Raw genomic sequence first — 18,594 nt, forward strand, 5'->3', positions numbered from 1 at the left:
TGACAAGTTGGGCATGCGTGACATCTTTGCTCTAACTTAAGGGGGAGTGTTGCGAGTTATATATTAGTTAAAGATTAAAAGTGTAAATAGTAGTCTGTTATACTACATTGAAAACTGATTGTAAATATTGGTCACCTCCTACTCTCCTAATTAGGAGGGAGGCCTAGAAGATCTATGAGTCTTATGCTAGACTCAGCCTTTTTTCCCACCCAAATCTAGCAGAAGAATAAATATTTAGGCATATATAGTAGCAAAACCTAATGAATGAATAAAATGTCAAGGAAATTTGTAGCAGAAGCTCTGGCCTCTAGATTTTGCAGTTATACAAGTAGGTGGAGAGAGAGGGAGAGAATCTTAATCTTTGAATGTGACATGACACAGTTTTCCGTGTGTCTGAGAGGAAGAGAGAGAGAGAGAGAGAGAGAGAGAGAGAGAGAGTAATGGGGCTTTGAAGATTTGCAGAGAAAGGTGAGAAGGGTATTTTGTCCTGCTCTCGAAACGGAAAAGAGGGCAGAGAGCTTTTAGTTTTAGTCCCCATGCATTAGTAAATTGTGTATACACAAACACCTCTCTCCTCTCCTTTCTTCTCCTCTGGTCGCTTTCAGTTCTCTTGCTATCCATATTATACTTTTTTTCCTTTTGACCCCTGACCTTTTGGCCATTTCTCTGCAAATCTTATTTAGATTTTGTTTCGACTTCACGTTTTCATATGCCAAATACCGCAACATCCCTTTCCTTGGTGATGTGCATCATTTCTTTCACTACTATAAACTTACTATAAAGGACTAAATCATTATTAGCATTGCTAGTTCACATTAAAGAAGTTTATTCTGATGGACGGATAACATGTATGCACGACCATTCACAAAAAACTGAACTTCCTTGTTATTTTGTATCAACCAAACTCATTTGTGATTTCATCTGCATGATGAATGTGAGATTCGGTTGGACATACTAAAACATCATTTAGAAAGAGATCTTTATCTGTAAACCTTCTTATTAATCATAAGCAACTACAAACACTAAACTAGACTACTCATTAAACCTCAATAAGTTCTTGATGTCGTTGCTGTGATGGCTGGAAAGAAGAAGAATAAAATGTGTAGTAACATGTGCATAGACCTTAACTCTACATTTATATATACACGCACAACTCTAGTGAAACTATCCATCACCAATACCATTAGGGTTCCTTTAGCCACCAACTCCAACTACCCATCACCGATAATATTTCTGATAAGTCTCGATTTTTACACTCTTATTTTATATGTACATATTCTTCATTTATTTTTATATATGTTAATTTTTATTTTCTTGTTAAAATGAAAGTGTGAAAATCTGCCAAAACTTCACTAATATTTAGGTCAAGGAAGCAATCCCACAGCTCCTTGTCAATTGTTTCACTTTCGAATTGGACTGTATAGTTTAACATTGTAGTCTGAGTTATAATCGAGAAGCTGCCTGCCCCATATTTGCACTTTGTTCCTTCCTTTTTGTTTCACTAGATTTTTTTTCTTCCAATTTTCTGGACCTCGTCTCTTCTCGGCTCAAATTCTAAATTTCAGGCCCAAACAATAACTTATGTAATTTAAAATTTGGCTATGATAGCCGATTACGATTGTTGATTGGAGCTATATGCGTAACCAATGCAAATCAAGAATTTGACATCCTCATTCACGATAAATACCTTGTAAACAAGTCCATTTAAAGCCGGCCGATTATGATTGAAATAGCATATTCCCTCAAGTATATTCTAGTACGCCAATATAATAAAATTAGCAACAAGAATTATACATCTTGGCGCAATAAACACAGTTCATGCATGCCTTCTTATATAAGGTTTATGCAATCCAATCCATTATTCAATGACAAGGGAAATCAAAGAAACATGAGTACTTCTGACTCTAAAGTTGTTCTAGTCACAGGTTGTGCCAAAGGTGGCATTGGCTATGAGTACTGTAAGGCTTTCGCCGAGCAGAAATGCATCGTCTTTGCCACCGACATCTTACACCGCATGAACGACATAGACTTAAGTCCTTCAAAATACATTGACACACTTGAGCTTGATGTGTCTTCAGACGAAAGTGTCGCATTGGCCGTAAAGACGATTATTTCCAAGTATGGCCGCATCGACGTTCTTGTTAATAATGCCGGAATAGGAAGCACCGGACCTCTCGCCGAGCTTCCGTTAGAGACTATAAGAAGGGCTTGGGAGATTAACACGCTTGGGCAACTGAGACTTGTACAACAAGTGGTGCCATACATGGCATCACAGCGCAGAGGCAGCATTGTAAATATCGGAAGCGTTGTGGGCAAAGTGCCAACACCATGGGCAGGGTCTTATTGTGCAAGCAAGGCAGCAGTGCATGCAATGTCAAATACTTTAAGGGTTGAACTGAAGCCGTTTGGTATTGATGTTGTGCTGGTTATGCCTGGGGCAGTTAGATCAAATTTTGGGAGTGCAAATGTAGAGAGGTTGGGCGGTCAGGATTGGAAACTATATAAGGAGTTTAAGGAGGCCATTGCTGAGAGAGCCAGGGCTTCTCAAGGAAGAAAAGCAACGGATGGTGGTGTGTTTGCTAGGCATGTTGCACAGAAAGTTTTGAGGCCCAGACCACCAAAGGTTATTAGTTTTGGTCACATGACTGGTTTGTTTGCTGTGCTTTCTTGGTCTCCTCTTTGGGTGAGAGATATCTTCTTCTCAACTCGATTCAAATTACATAAGAAGCTATAATTATGAATACTCCACGATTCATTGGGTTAATGCATCAAGGTTCAAGGACAAATTAATATCTAATTTCGTTTTTTTTTCTTTCAATTTTTTGTTTTCCTTACAATAATTATCTATGTACTTACATGATGTAGCACTCTACGAAAAGATTTAACGGTTTTGACCGTTTCTCCGATTAATTTCTGGTAATTAAGTATAAGGGTATTATTTGTCAAGATGGCCAACCAAGATGAGAACTTGAAGTAATTTTTCGGATAATCTGAAACATAGTTATGTGGCCTTACTATTCAACTCAATTTATAGCATATAAATTTTTATTAATATATATAGAAGTGGCGACATGAATATTGTGTCGTTTAGTCTTATTATAATACGTGAATTGATACACTGAGTGATCAAACCAATTGCAGGCCTAATTTACTGAACTGTATTTAGGACTAGAGAGGGAGAGGGCCGGTGGCAAGAGAGAGATGTAATTCTGAGGCGTTTGTTGTATCACCCAATTGTACTTTTATTTATAGTAGTAGGATATGTTAAATCCTTACCCTCATAGGATTACAACTCTAATAGGATAATATCTACTAAAGAGAATATGCCAAGAAATCTATAGATACACTAGGATTTACACAATCACAACCATAATCTAAGAGGACTACAACACTCCCCCTTGAGTGTGTAAATACTCAAACAAAACTTTGCATCAAGTGTTTAGCAGTTGAGGTAGAACAATTGATGAAGTCATCGACACAACAGGCGAATGCGAGTCTAAAATTTAAAGAAAGTATACATTGGTAGTAAAACTCACAAAACCTTGTTATGGTAAAACCTAAGATAGGTAAAAACTCATAGACTAAGGAGAAAAGTGAGAAGTATGCATAATGTCTAAAACAAAAGTCGAACAGGACAAAAGTAGTGAACTCAATGGAGTATGATCATCCCAAAATGGGTGTCTCATCAAAACCTTGTTAGGTAGCAAAAATCCAATGGGAAAATGCTCCTAATCGTAGGAAAAACAGTACATTAAGATCAAGTGAGTATGCTTCAGGATACTTCCCCCGAGTTAGACATAACTTCCAAATAAGATAACTACAAGCAATTCAACTCAGATAATTTACACATACCAATTCCTTGGACGAGCTTCTAAAAAGTAAACTTGGGCAATAACTTGGTGAAAAGATCGGCCAAGTTGTCCTGGGAATGAATTTTCTTGACTTCAATGTTCTGATGTTGTTGTTGTTGGTAAGAATAAAAGAACTTCGGTGCTATATACTTAATGTTGTCTCCCTTGATGTATTCCTTTTTAACCGCTCGATACATGCTGCATTGTCTTCAAAGATCATCGTAGGAAGGTCAACGACGGAAGTAAGACCACTAGTGCTTCAAATGTGTTCCATGGCTGCTCTCAACAAAAAGCACTTACACGAGGCTTCATGCAAGGCAAAAATCTCAGCATGGTTTGAAGAAGTAGCAACTACCGTTTGCTTGGTGGACCTCCAAAATATTGAGGTGTCTTCAATGGTAAAGACATCTTTATGTAGGTCAGACAAATAACCAGCATTTGCATAACCAACAAGGTGAGAATCAAACCGAGGACAGATGAGGGGCGACGGCTCTTCTCGAGGATTCATGGGTGTAGAACAAGCCCAAATTCATTGAGATGTCGGGTCTAATGCATTGAGCCAAGTACAATAAAGCACCAATTGCACTTAGGTATGGAACTTCAGGCTCCAAAATCTCTTCCTTATCCTCCTTGGGATGGAAGGGATCTCGTTTAGCATATAGAGTACGAACGACCATAGGAGTACTCAAAGGCTTGGCTTTATCCTCATTAAAATGTCGCAACACCTTCTTAGTGTAGTTCAATTGATGTATTAGGATTCCATCCGAACAGTATTCGATCTCCAAGCCGAGACAATATTGAGTTTTTCTAAGATCCATCATCTCAAATTCTTATTTCAAGTAAACGGTAATTTCCTAAAGCTCTGCGGGAGTTCCGATGAGGTTCATGTTTTCGACATAAACTGCAACGATTGCAAATCTGAAATATGACTTCTAGATGAACATGCATGGGCATAATTCGTTGTTCCCATAACCCCGACTTGTCAAATATTCACTCAGACAGTAATACCACATCCACTCAGATTGTTTCAATCTGTAGAGTGACCTCTTCAATCTAATCAAGAGGGTGTTCTGTTGTCTATAACTATTTGAACCAGTCAATGGAAGTCATTCTGGAACTTTCATGTAGATTTCCGTATCTAGATCCCTATAAAGATACGCGATTACCACGTCCATAAGCTGCGTATTCAGTTTTTTGAAAACTACCAAACTGATAAGGTAACGGAACTTTATGATGTCCATTACGAGGGAATACGTATCCTCGTAATTAATCCCAAGGCGTAGAGTAGCCTTGTGCTACGAGACGTGCTTTGTATCGTACTATTTCATTCTTCTCAATACGCTTCCTCACGAAAACCCACTTGTAGCCTATGAGTTTCACATGTTGTGGAGTAGGAGCTAAGGGACCAAACACCTTACGTTTTGCAAGTAAATTAAGTTTAACCTGGATTGCTTGTTTCTAGTTTGACCAATTAGCTCTACGTTGACATTTATCAACGGAACGTGGTTCAATGTCATTGCTAAACATGATGTTGGTAGGAACAATATACGCGAATGCATCATCAACAATCATCTTATTCCGATTCTAAACCTCATCCAATACTACGTAATGGATCGAAATCTCGTGATTTTCAGGAGGCCAGTATGCTCGTCTAAGACATCACCGTAATCTAGAATAACCTCATGCGTAGGAACAGATGAGTAAGCGGTAACTGGATTCAGACTAGGTTCATTAGTTTGTGCCGTTTTCCTCTTCCGAGGTTGTGAATCATTTGAACCAAGGGGTCGACCACGCTTCAAGGTTGGAGCATATGATTAGCTAGCCACCAGTATACCGGGCCGCGTGAGAGGTGCGACCGCCTCACCCTCAGGGACGATCATGCCTTCCAAGGCGATGTTACAATGTACGTTAAGTACGTCCATCCTTGCAGGTGCCTTTGCAACAGGTATATGTGATATCGTCACATTTGTTAGATCAATAAAAGTATCTGGCATGCTTTGAGAAATGATATGAAGATCTAGAATACGTCGCACTTCAATTTCAGACTGGGCAGTGCAGGGATTTAAATGAGACAAAGTGGGAGTAATCCATTATAATTTGCCGCGTTCTACAAGAACATTAGTGATCTTATCTCTCCGTAACGACGGGAAGATTGTCTTATCAAAATGACAATCTGCAAAACATGCAGTACAAATATCTCCTATCAAGGGCTTTAAATATCGAATAATTGATGGCGAATCATAACTTACATAAATTCTCATTCTTCTCTGAAGACCCATTTTGGTACGAAGTGGCGGCATTATTGGCACATAGACTGCACAAACACACATAAATGTGAGATGTTAGGCTTGTATCTTGTAACCAACTATAACGGTGAATAAGGTTGGATATATGTAAGCCTTAGGTAAATACCGACAATTCAGTTTGCATAACCAAAGTCTGAGCTATCGTTTGAATGCGCTTCATGAAAGTTTCTGCCAGGTCATTTTGGGTGTGAACATGGGGTACATGATGTTCAACGTTAATCCCAATTGACATGCAATAATTATCAAAAGTCTGTAACGTAAACTCTCCAGCATTATCCAGTCGAATTGACTTAATCGGATAATCAGGGTGGTAAGCCCTAAGCTTAATAATTTGAGCTACGAGTTTCGCAAATGCAGCGTTTCATGTAGACAATAAGCAGACGTGTGACCAATATGTTGATGCATTAACCAACACAATGAAGTATCTAAATGGTCTGCATGTTGGTTGGATAAGTCCACAAATATCCTCTTGAATCCTCTAAAAAAACTTAAGGGGTCGTGAATAATCTTTATAGTTGAGGGTTGAATATTCAAATTCCCCAAGGAGCATGCTTTGCATGGTAGATGGTTGAGATAAGATTTTAGGTGATGTACGTGTGATACCTTGAGGATATGGTGCATCATATCTCATCCAGGATGTCCCATTCAATCATGCCAAAGCATAAGAGTGATCTTGAACCTAGGCATAGGGCCAGCCATGTGGTGGGTCTCCACGGATCAGATGGTTGTTGTGTACAACCTACTCGGGAAACGTTCTAACTTCTTGTGAATACACTTCTAGCCATATTCGTAAAAAGTGATACAAAGAAATTCAGAACCATTCTCTTCGGTGGTTTAACATGATATTGATTATCTTGAATATCTCTAAGCTCAACAACGTTCTTCCAGAACGTGGAGAATAGAAGACCTCTTTAATGGTTAATTTAGTACCATTAGACAACATTATATGGGCATTTCCGTATCAGGTTGGATGGGCCTAAAAGGGTTCTCAGAGGTGCATTTTTACGTACAAAGTTAGTAAAATAATGTTGTTCAGGCAAGATGGTGTGCGTGGTAGCACTATCAGCCAGATAACTAACTTCCTCACTAGTCATACCTAAAAATAAATTAATTGAATTAGTCACATGCATAAACATAATTCCATTCATTCAATTAATCAATCGAGAAATAATATCCATAAAAATAATTATCCATAATTCAAAACAAACCAAACCAAACAAATAATTCCTTTTTTTTTGTTGGGAGGGGGGGGTGTGTTACGTCACACCTAGTGAGTTCGGCCACTAGGGGTATAAAACACCCTAACATGCCTTAGAAAAATAAAACTTTATTCTTCCATATGGGCGGATGCCTCTTGAAAATTTGAAACCTCCATAGTTGTAGTAACATATTCGAGATGTTCCACATGCACAAAGTTAGTTTCATGACGGGAATGACACTTGGAAATAACCTCGAGGGTAGCTCGGCATACATGTGACCAATGATCCTTTGACCCGCAACGATAACACATGTCCAGTACATTAGAAGCTGATTAAACGGTAGTTTTTCCCTTGTTCTTGAAGTTTGGGGCCTTAGAGGCAAGGGGTTGACGTTTTTGGGTCAAATTTCCTCCCTTGGGTGGGCCTCTGCTCTATTAACCTTGGGCCCGTGGTGGGGCCTGCCGCCCATTTCTATGGCCACGAAAGGGTTTTCATCGGTTGTGGCTGTTAGAATTAGTCGCATGCGCTTCAGGCGGAGCGTTCGAGCCAGTAGGTCGAGCTTGATGATTATTCATCAAAAGCTGGTTCTGCTTTTCAGTGAGAAGTAAAATAGAGATCAAATCAAAAAATTTGGTGAACTGATGTGCCTTATATTGTTGATGTAGGACAATATTGGTGGCATTAAAGGTCGAAGGTGTCTTCTCTAGAAGATCCTCTTTGGTTAAGTCTTCTTCACAGAACTTAAGCAGTGATTGGATTCTACAAACTTCAGAATTGTATTCATTCACATACTTAAAGTCTTGGAAGCGTAAATGCTGCCAGTTTGATAGGATTAAATGCACATCACAAAGTAGCACACAAATGTCCTATTGATTTTCCTTATTAACACTAAGATTTGTCAATTGTAGCATATAAAAATAAGGGTCTTTCCCGCTGAAGATTGTTTTATCTAACTACTTAAAATGTCACAAAAACTGGGCTGCTGTCCCTATTGACCAGCCGCCGAAAAATAATTATTAGACCGACTTACACTTATCTAAAGTCTATGACATTTTATATGCAGACACTAGACACACAGAGCTACACTCACACAAAGTTTTGGGATTTTTGGAGTTGATTTGATATTTAAATTAAATCGAACAAAAACAGGACAGAAACAAATTTTAAATAGTTCACAAATTAAGAAAAATGAATTAGGGGAATTGCTATCCACCACCAAATAATCATACAAACATGTTATGTTTCATTCAAAATCCTTTTATTTCCGGATGAAGATGCTCAAGTTGGCTCAATATTAGAACTCAACCTATTACTCTTTCTTATGTAGTATGTTAAGAGAATGACGTTTTCAACTTAACTTAGTCTCTAGCAATCAATCTAGAATGGCGTGTTCATAAATTTAACAAGTAGAAATCATTAAGAACGAAAAGAGTTTGAGTCATCACATGGCATCATAAGTACTAGCGTTGCCTTACTTATCCTAGAAATTAGTTCACATGTTAATTGCAATTAACAAGTACTACTCTAGAACATATGTAGGTCCTCATTCGACAAGGGCATGCACACATATATTCATAGCATTAGAATCCTAGATATGCTTACCTAAGTATGCATCTGTAGAAAACACATAAAAAATTCATCAATGAGACAAGTAGTGAACCAATTTTCATCCATTCATAAAAGTAATTCAAAGAAATGTCATAACAAACTTGCAATCATATTCGGAGCTTCAAAACAACCCCTAACTACTAAAAATTTAGTTACACATAAGTCTCAAATAAAACCAAAAGTAAGACATGAGTTTGAGAAGATAAAACCGAAAGAAGAGAATGCCAAGATTTCCTCCTTCCTCCTCTATTGCTTCCTGTCAGCTCCCTTTTTATCTTGCTACCCTATTTTCTTCTCCTTAACTCACCCACTAATAGCCATTTGGTGATGACAATAAGTGAGGAAATGGTAAAACAATTGTAACTCTTTGGGTAGCCTTTATGCCAATTACTTCCTCTTAATCCTCATCTTTAAATCCATTTCCTCTGATATTTGAATAGGTGTCAACTAGCTTGTTCTTGACTGCATCAGTTTTGGCTGCTAGATTTATTGGGTTTATTGCTTTCATTGCAGTTACAAACTGCTCAGTCTCTTGTGAACCTTTTAGTGTTAAAACGGTTATAACTTCTTCTAGAAAAAATGATATTAACAATCCGAAAAAAAACTCCAGAAAATAGACATCCGTAGCTTTCCAAGAATATAAGGTTCATTCTCTAATTCATTCTGAGATATTCACAACTTGCTTCCAAAGTCAACTGACCTGCACAGGCAGTTTTGAAGAATTTGTTACTTAAAATCCCTCTTGTGCTATTTTTTTTTTCTTTGCTTGACAAATCCTACAAAACACAAAAACAAAGTAAATAGCTTAAAAATATAAGGAACTAACTAAGAAAAGACAAGTGAATTTGATGTAAAATATATATAAATATGAGCTTATCATAGTTATGTCATGCTTCAGGCATGTAAACATTTTTTTGGTGATCGAAGCAATCGGCCAAAGCAACCCAGATGGTGCGTGGGTCCTCCTCAACGAGGTACTCGGTCTGCAGTGCATCATGGAGTCTTCGGATGAAGATATAATAGTAGCTTTTTGAACTTCGACGACTGGGTCGTCTGTAGGTTCCTCGATGGTGGCTCGAAGATACTTTGCAGTAAAATGTAGCTTCATGTCTTGAACCCGCTTTAGGTAGTTTCTTCCAGATACTTTTAAAGTGGTGGAATCGAGCTTGTTCAAGTTCGCCGGGTCCCTAGAACAAAAGGTATAACAAAAAGGCGGTTAGTCATATGGTAAGCCATAGACATATATTGTAGAATATTTGGGGTTCTATAGACATGTATATGAAAGCTACTGGTTTCATATGGTTAGTGTAGTGAATTTGTGGATTGCTAAGTGTAGTGAATTTGTGGATTTGTGGATTGCTAAGTGTATTTGTGGATTTGTAGATTGCTAAGTATAGTGAATTTGTGGATTTGTGGATTGTTGGTTCATATATAGGGGTACCTGCAAGAACACAAAATACAATATACAACTAAGTATAGTGAATTTGTGGATTGCTTCAAGAAACCAAGTGTGAGTGCGTTGGGACTACGAAAGATAGTCAACGGTTCAAAGAAAATAAATAATTTATTGAATCGTTAATTGCCAAAAAGTGAGCTTCAGGCCAATAATTTTGGATTAGTTGTTAAATTAATGGACTCCTGGTCACTTTACTTAATTCAATATATCGTAACCATTCAGGTTTAATCGCAGTCGTAACCATTCAGGTTTGATCGTAGAAGAAAAATAATAACATTCAAGTTAATATTAGCGGGAATGCCAAAAATAGCTTTGGATTAAAAAATCATAGCCCAATCTCAGTGGGCTAGTTGCCGTGTATGGGACAAGACCCTAAAGGCTTTTTAGGCCACGAGATAGGCTGCAGGCCATAGGCCATGACAAGGAAGAAAGGCCAAGCAGCCAAGCTGCTGGTTTTGTCCACAAAAGGTGTGGAAAGCACAAGCTTAGCATGGTGTTGGCCTAGAATTAGTGCGCACGAAGCCCATCGAAGTTTGGCTTCGTTGTGGGCTATTTATGGGCAAGCCCAACCGGAAGGGTCGGCTTGTTGTGGTATCGAGCCGAAGCTATAGCAAGCTCAACATTCACTGGCTTGGTTTGATGCGTTACAAAGCCCAGCTGAAAATGCCCATTTGTGGTTGGGTCGTGAGGGGGGCTAGCCCAGCAACCATAAGAGCTACTGCAAGCGGGCTAGGGCAAGATGACGAGCCTAGCAAACATCGGGCTTGCTGGTGATGGGCCTAGGGCATATGAACAAGCCCAGCAGAGCTTCAAGCCATGCTAAAATGGGCTAAAATGGGCTTCGTGTCATATTTCTTGTGTTTGTGTCATTTTTGTGTCATACCCAATAGCTTAACGGGTTATGTCGTATAACACTTGTTAAAGTAAACGGGTAATATGACCCGAAATCGACCCGTTAATATTATCAGGTAATATGATCCGACCCGTTATCCATTAAGAAAAATATATTTTAAATCAATAAATAATGAAAATGAAAAACATAATTTGATCCCAAAAAATGTAAAACATAATACTAAATTAGTATATATATACTAAAATTTTGGAGTTGACCCCTTCACAAAAGTTGTGAAGCTTGTCATTACAAGTAATTGTGTGTATGTATATATATATTTACATTTTTCACACTTCTACAATAGTTATTATTAATTTTATTAATTTTTCCCTCAAATAAAAAAATACTATTCATGAGATTTGGAGGGTTTTAAACATCAAAACGACCATGTAACCATCGTCTAGGCGTAGAGGATGCAATTATGAGCGTTTATATAAGCTTTCACAATTTTCAGACTTATACATTAATGATTATGAATTTTATTTATTTTGAACTCCCTTAAAAATATTATTCATGAGGGTTTGTATGGTTTTACAAATTCAAATGATAATGTACCCATCCTCAAAGTGTAGAGGATGTGATTACGAGTGTTTGCATATTTTTTCACATTTTTTGCACCTGTAAATAATTATTCTAATTTTTTAAATGTGTTTAGTATTTTTAAATTACTTAATATTTTTATTTTTAATGTGTTTTATAATTTTTTTTAATCTGACTCTTTGCCTATAGTTTACTATAAAAATAAATAAATAAAACAAATTTTTAACATTTATATAGAATAATAATTAATAAACAATATATACATATCCACTATATATCTATTGTATTTTATTGTTCTTATCGTATCGAAATATGTTACCCGCGTGTCACTCTCATGTAAACATGTTATTAACGGGTTCTTATTGTGTGACCCGATAACGACCTGATTAGTTATCGTATTAACCCGAAACCCGTTATTTTCATGTCGTTTACGTGTCGTGTAAGAAATTGCCAGGTCTACTTCGGCATGGCTGTCCAGTGTATGCACCAAAGCCCAAAGGGCTGCTGCGGAAGTTAGATGTCAGAACGATGTCGTCCTAGTCTTGGCATGGCTGCAAGCCAGTCGGTGTTCGTCGATGCCAGTGGTGGGAAGCCGCGGCTTATGTCGCAAAATGCTATAAATTTTTTATTTTTTTTTCTTCTTTTTTTGAATTCTAGGGTTAAAAACCCTAATTGCTTCTAAATTAATTTTGATGCTTTGACTCACAAATTTCACATAGCATAATTGCGTATTGCATGAACAAATATATATATATATATATATTGACAAAATATATGAACACATATGCAATATATATAATTGAAAGGAAAATATAAATATAGGGGGCTAATGTATCATGTGGAATGTTTTCATGCTTCAAGGTCGTTTCAAATATCTTAATCTCTACTAATTAATAAAACACTCATTGTCAACCAAAACCCTATGAAATTACTAGTTTAACACTCTAATTAAAACAGAACATGAATAAGAAATATGTGGCAAAAATGTAACTTCACACAATTAAATTTTGTTATTTTTTTTTCAAAGCCTCACCTACATGTAATCCTAACATATATCTAATTAAAAAAAAAATTAAAAAAACTTCTCACTCCCACATTCTCTATCACTCTCTTCCACACTTTGTGTGTGCCCATATGCTAGTTTATTTTAAAAGAACTTGATTGGCAAAAAACGATTAAGCCTTTGATTGTGTAGAAGAGCTTTCTTCACGATCTATCAGTTTTTAGCTTCTAGCAAGAGCGTGTTGAAAACGTGTTGTGGGCCTAATTTACTGAACTGTATTTAGGACTAGAGAGGGAGAAGGTCGGCGGCAAGAAAGAGATGTAATTCTGAGGTGTATGTTGTATCACCTCATTGTGCCTTTATTTATAGTATTAGGATAGGTTAAATTTTTACCCTAATAGGATAATATCTACTAAAGGGAATATTCCAAGATATCCCTAGATACATTAGGATTTACACAATCACATTTCTAAATTAATAGGACTGCAACATAAATGTTATTATAGCGTGTTAATATATCTTTTTTTTTTTTGAACAAGCAATATTATTTATACTAAGAGGAGGGGTTTGGCTTAGCCTCACAATGGGCTAGCAATAATGTGGCTCAAACTGGTTTTTGGTAAGAATCGAACTTAAGACCTCTCACTTACAAGTGAAGAGGAATACCACTAGTCTTAACCCATTAGTCTTAATTTGTGATGCAACACAAAGCTAGTAAGGATTACAAGCATAAATCCTTGAAGAATAAAATTCTGGATTCCACTAGTTTGATAGAAATCCCAAAAGTAATTTGATTAATTGATTGAAAGATTCTTACAAATGAGAAGCCAAATGGCTTAATAAACAAATTACAATCCCCTAAGGCATCTCAAAAGACTTAGGTAACTAAGATGAAAACTAAAAGATTAATAATGAAGCCCTCGAAACCCCAAAAGACAAATAAAAAAGATCTACATTATTAGTAGACTCCTGTTTGACATATTTCTGCAAAAGATGGTTCATGCCACTTTTGTGGGAGATTGAATAACTCTTCTATGAACGCATCAGAAATGAAAGTAGCATTCATCCAAACAACATGAAAAAAGTAAAAAACATCCACTTTCGAGATATGGCAGTAGCAAATAATCTATTAACACGTGAATTACCAATTCTCCAATCACTTTTCTTTATTGTGTGCCATTCTTTCTTTTACTTTTATTACATGTAAAATAATTGAATTTTTATCCTACATCAATTTGCCTCAAAACTAGTGTTCAAACTCGACTTGCGGATTAATTTTGTGAATAAAATAAAGTCGAGCCTAACGCTTTTTGTTTCTCAAAGTTTGCATTTGGATTTTAAGAGGGAGTGTGATTATCTCCCCTCCTCTGTTCATCTTCTCTCATCCCTTCTTCTCACACTCTCTATTTTGTCTTTCTTTTTCTATAAAAAAAATTAATATAAGATGTTGACATAACTTAACCATGACTGTTCAAATAGAAGGAAAGGGAAAGAGAAGAAAAAAAAGAGAGGAGAGAAATCCCCCTGCTTTTAAGAGAACTTGAAAACAGCCAACTCTAAAGAGACAGTGCAGAGGAAAGAGGCACCAGTAACCCTTCCTTTCCCATCTGCCTCCCACCAAATGGATAGTTAAGAAAAAAGGAAAAAAAGGAAAACTAATTAATTTGACGAGGCAGCACAAAGCTCTTTTGCTTGGCCATGCACCACTTGTAGTAAAATCTGATTGGCTTCTAGTGCTATGTTGGGTGTGGAATAATGGATTTGCTCATCATTACTACAATCAAAAGGAGGGTGAGGGTCTCTCTCTTGCTCCATTCTCCTTGTGTCCTTTGGTCATATTTCACTCCCGAGCTCACAGTCTCTTTTGAAACCAAATCATTCCTTCTTGAAAATCTGTCTCCATTACCTTGGCCATGCAAATTTCCATGCAAGAGTATCAAACAAAAAAAAGGGCAACCTCTGTTTGATTGATTGGCCAATGTTCTTTTTGGTGTTCGATTGGTTCCAGTTTAGTTTTGGCAAATTGAAAATATACATAGCAGAAGAAAAGATTGATAATACTTATGTGCGAACACAACATTTTTGTTAAGTATATCGATTTTTACACTTATTTTCTATGTACATGTTCTTCACTCATTTTTATAGATGCCTTAATTTAGTTTTCATGTAAATATGAAAGTGAAAATCTTTCAATTTATTTTAATAATAAAACTTCACTAATATCTAGATCAAGAAGCAATCCCACAGTTATTTGTATATTGTTTCACTTTGGAATTGGACTGTAAAGTTATAAAATAGCTAAAGTTGGTTTAGCATTGTAGTCTGAGTTATAATGATCAGTGGGATATAAATGCATTTCCTACAAAAAGAATGTTCTCAAAGGGACCTTGGTTCATCATTCTAGGAATATCAACTTTGAGCAAAGCTCACCCTATAACTATATACGTTCTTCTAGAAGTACATGCATCAACTAATATGGATTATCATGCAACTTATAAAACAATTCCACAATTAAAGTTAGTAAGCTAGCTCAATATGGCTCCTAATTAAGATAAGATGACCTCTAATTAGCTCCCACTCAAAGTTAATTAATTTGTTAGTGTCCCACTTCTCACTTTTGATCTAGTTGTGTTGACCAATGACCACAAGAAAATAAAGCAAATATAAATGGTTTTGCACTGTGTCTTGCTCACCAATAATTCTAGATTTTATTCTGTTGTCCCCAAATTTTTTATGGCAAGTTATACAGTAAATCTTGTCATATATCTATGTCAAAATGTTACCATGGGCCTTGTATGTTCGCATCAAGATTGCTTTAGTTCATAAGATCGAGAAGCTGCCTGCCCCATATTAGGCTCTTTGTTCCTTCCCTTTTGTTTCACTAGTTTTTCTTTTGGGTTTGTTTGCCTAGTAACACAAAAAGATAAAAATGCGGTGATGAATTGGTGCTGATCAATTTAAAGAGAGAGTTTTAATGTTTGTCACAAATGCATTATTTGTGAGATCAATATCCATTAACAGTTAATAGGTACTCGTTTGTTGTTAGCTGGTATATAACTTTTCAAAATATAGGTTAGAATTTTCTGATGAATTATTAGGTTAATTATAGAAAATCATTTTTCATGACAAAAGATTAAAGAATGGTTTGAGTTATCACAATTTGAGTTTTTGTTCAAGGCTGATACTATCTACACAGTCATTTTTATTTCTTACACATCTCTGCTAATTTCCGATTGTCTGATAAAATGAATTTAAGATAATTAATAGATAAAATTTAAGCTTTACCCTTTCTTCAAGTGTCGAATTTGTTCGTTTGTAAGCTTATTACAAAAGCAAAGGGTTGAAATGATTAGAATCCAATGTTATTTACTCTCTTCCTTTTATATTGGAATTAAGAAAATTAAGAATTCAGTCCGACCATCCAGGTCGAAGACACATGAAAAAGGCAACCCAAGTCTAATCACCTCCACTAAAAGTCTTAAAAGATCCAATCCTAATCAGTGGATAGCTAGTAAAAGAATATTTAGTGAAAAAGACATTTCATGCAACGAGTTACATTTGCTTTAGTTACAATCAGCGTAAATCGCTAAAGGTTTAAGGCACACAAAATTTTGATCCATGATTATTAGCTTCGTTTTTGTCTTGAAATCGGTTTTAATGTGTATGTGGACTATGGTGATTATATATCTCTTTAGTCCTTCTCTAGAAACTTAGGTACGCTGCGTTGTTTACAATCACCGAAGCAACAAGGAGTCACTACTTCTTCGGCTCATTCATAAATAGTTAAATGCATGAAAAGTATAACTAGATTGGGATACAACCACAAACAACTTTCATGTTGAAACCTTAGCCATTAGCGAGAAGAAAAAATAGGAAAAAAATCCCCTCTGCTTCTTGGCAAAAGACTGGGGAAGAAGTTCGCTATTTGTTGGATTAATGTGAGTCAAAGTAGGGTTTCTTTTTTCCGATAAGTACATGATCATCAGAGATTGGGCAGTCTTTTTCTTGTGCTGCCTTTGGAGTAATTCTCTGGCTTGTAATGCTTAAGTTATGGTGAATTCTTTGGCTAGTGATGCTTAGTTCTGGTGAATGTTATATATTTTTCTTGTTTGTTGCATGTGCAGCCCTTCTTTTCTGCTTCAGGAATTTTATATTGAAAAATTGGAGTTATACAATAAAATTAATTGGCAATATGAGAGTGGTACAATTACTTAGAAGCACATGCAAAGTCCTTTTTTTTTCCGATATGAGATCCATACTCTCAATATGTCCACTCATGCGTGGCATATTTTCAAGCCTAGAACGTGAACAATACAAATCGAGTAATGTGGAGCACGTGTAGCCGTTGGTTTCCACACATGTGACAATTTGCTTTGATACGATAAAGAAAATTAGAGTTCCACCATAAACCAATCGGCAATATTGAGAGTAACTCAATTACTTATAAGCACATGCAAGGTTTTTTTTTTTTTTTCCCCAACGTGGAATTCATACTCTCAACACTCATATAATTTTTCCTAAACAATATTTGCTCTTAAGAATGCATTTAGTATGCATGTCTTATGTAAATTCTTGATGATTATTAAAGAAACAGACCCTTTATGCAAAGAGATTCTAATTTTTTGAAAAAAAAAATAGGGATTAGATGTGTGGCCCACTTCACATCGAATTTCAATTTAGCTATTTTGTTAATCTTGATTCATAGATCATCCTTGCAAAAATTCAATTCAATTTGAAATCATTTGCCTATTTGATTATCAAAATCAAATTTCATTATTTTTTATATAACAAAGTATTCGTTCATTTCTTTGAACCTAATTAGATATCTTAAATATTTCTGATTTGGTTAATATTTTACAAAGATGATTTATGGGGTACAACTTGAAAAATAGACAGTTTAGATCGTTAAAATTCGATATGTTGTGAATCTCACAACTAATTCTCATTTTTATAAAAAAAATGAGAATCCTTGTTTTTAAAGGCTTCTATTAAAGAAATATCATTTTATCTCAAAAGAAACCTTGGGATGCAAACTACAACAAGTTTGTCTCATTGTGAACGCCAAACCAACCCAGTCAAAATATAACTAGCAAGCAAGATAGACAGGTCCTCCACGCGAAGCAGCTTCTGAAGATGGCGTCGTTAGGGGCTTGTCTTGTATTGAATCATGATAGGCAATAGAATAATCGTCGAGATGGTGTGTATAAATATATATACACACACACTAGATACCTATACACTGCCATAGCAAAGTGTAGTAGGCCCAGCCCAGTACAGTACAGTACACATACAGAAGCTGCCTAGCTTAGCTAGCTTTGCTTTGCTTCCCTCTGTTGTGAAGTGACTGGAGGGACCGTTTGTCTGGTTCCCGTGAAATCTGAAGCGGAGCAAAACCCAACCCAGTTCATTTAATTTCTGCACCCACTTACCAACTCTAATTAGTCAATAACTTTTTAGAGAGAGAGAGAAGTACAAGTGACTTGGGTGTGGCATTTGACTACAGGTTTTAATTGGCTCTCTACTGAATTACCTACATGAGAAAACGAAGTCTCAGTTTTTAGAAGACAGGACTTCATGTCAAATAAGTTGAAAAATCAGAGTACGTAAAATAAAAGAACAAACAGACTACAAATTTAGAGAGACTGCACCTTGACAGATTTATTATTTCAACATAAATATGAACCTTCTATTTATAAAAACTCTGACTTCAAATCTAGTAGGCAAAAAATCCTTAAACTA

At 36.2% G+C, this 18,594-nt stretch overlaps 1 protein-coding gene across 1 annotated transcript; it reads left to right on the top strand.

Annotated features, from left to right (window-relative positions):
• Positions 1–1,888: 1,888 nt before the first annotated feature.
• On the top strand, positions 1,889–2,734 carry LOC126601703 (short-chain dehydrogenase ptmH-like). Its single transcript, XM_050268447.1, has one exon. The coding sequence runs from the start codon at positions 1,889–1,891 to the stop codon at positions 2,732–2,734; it is 846 nt and encodes a 281-aa protein (XP_050124404.1).
• Positions 2,735–18,594: the final 15,860 nt, after the last annotated feature.

This window comes from Malus sylvestris, chromosome 2 (genome assembly GCF_916048215.2).
Source record: "Malus sylvestris chromosome 2, drMalSylv7.2, whole genome shotgun sequence".
Taxonomy (NCBI): Eukaryota; Viridiplantae; Streptophyta; class Magnoliopsida; order Rosales; family Rosaceae; genus Malus; species Malus sylvestris.

Coding starts and splice junctions, on each gene's coding strand:
- LOC126601703 (XM_050268447.1), top strand. CDS start 1,889: ATGAGTACTTCTGACTCTAAAGTTGTTCTAGTCACAGGTTGTGCCAAA.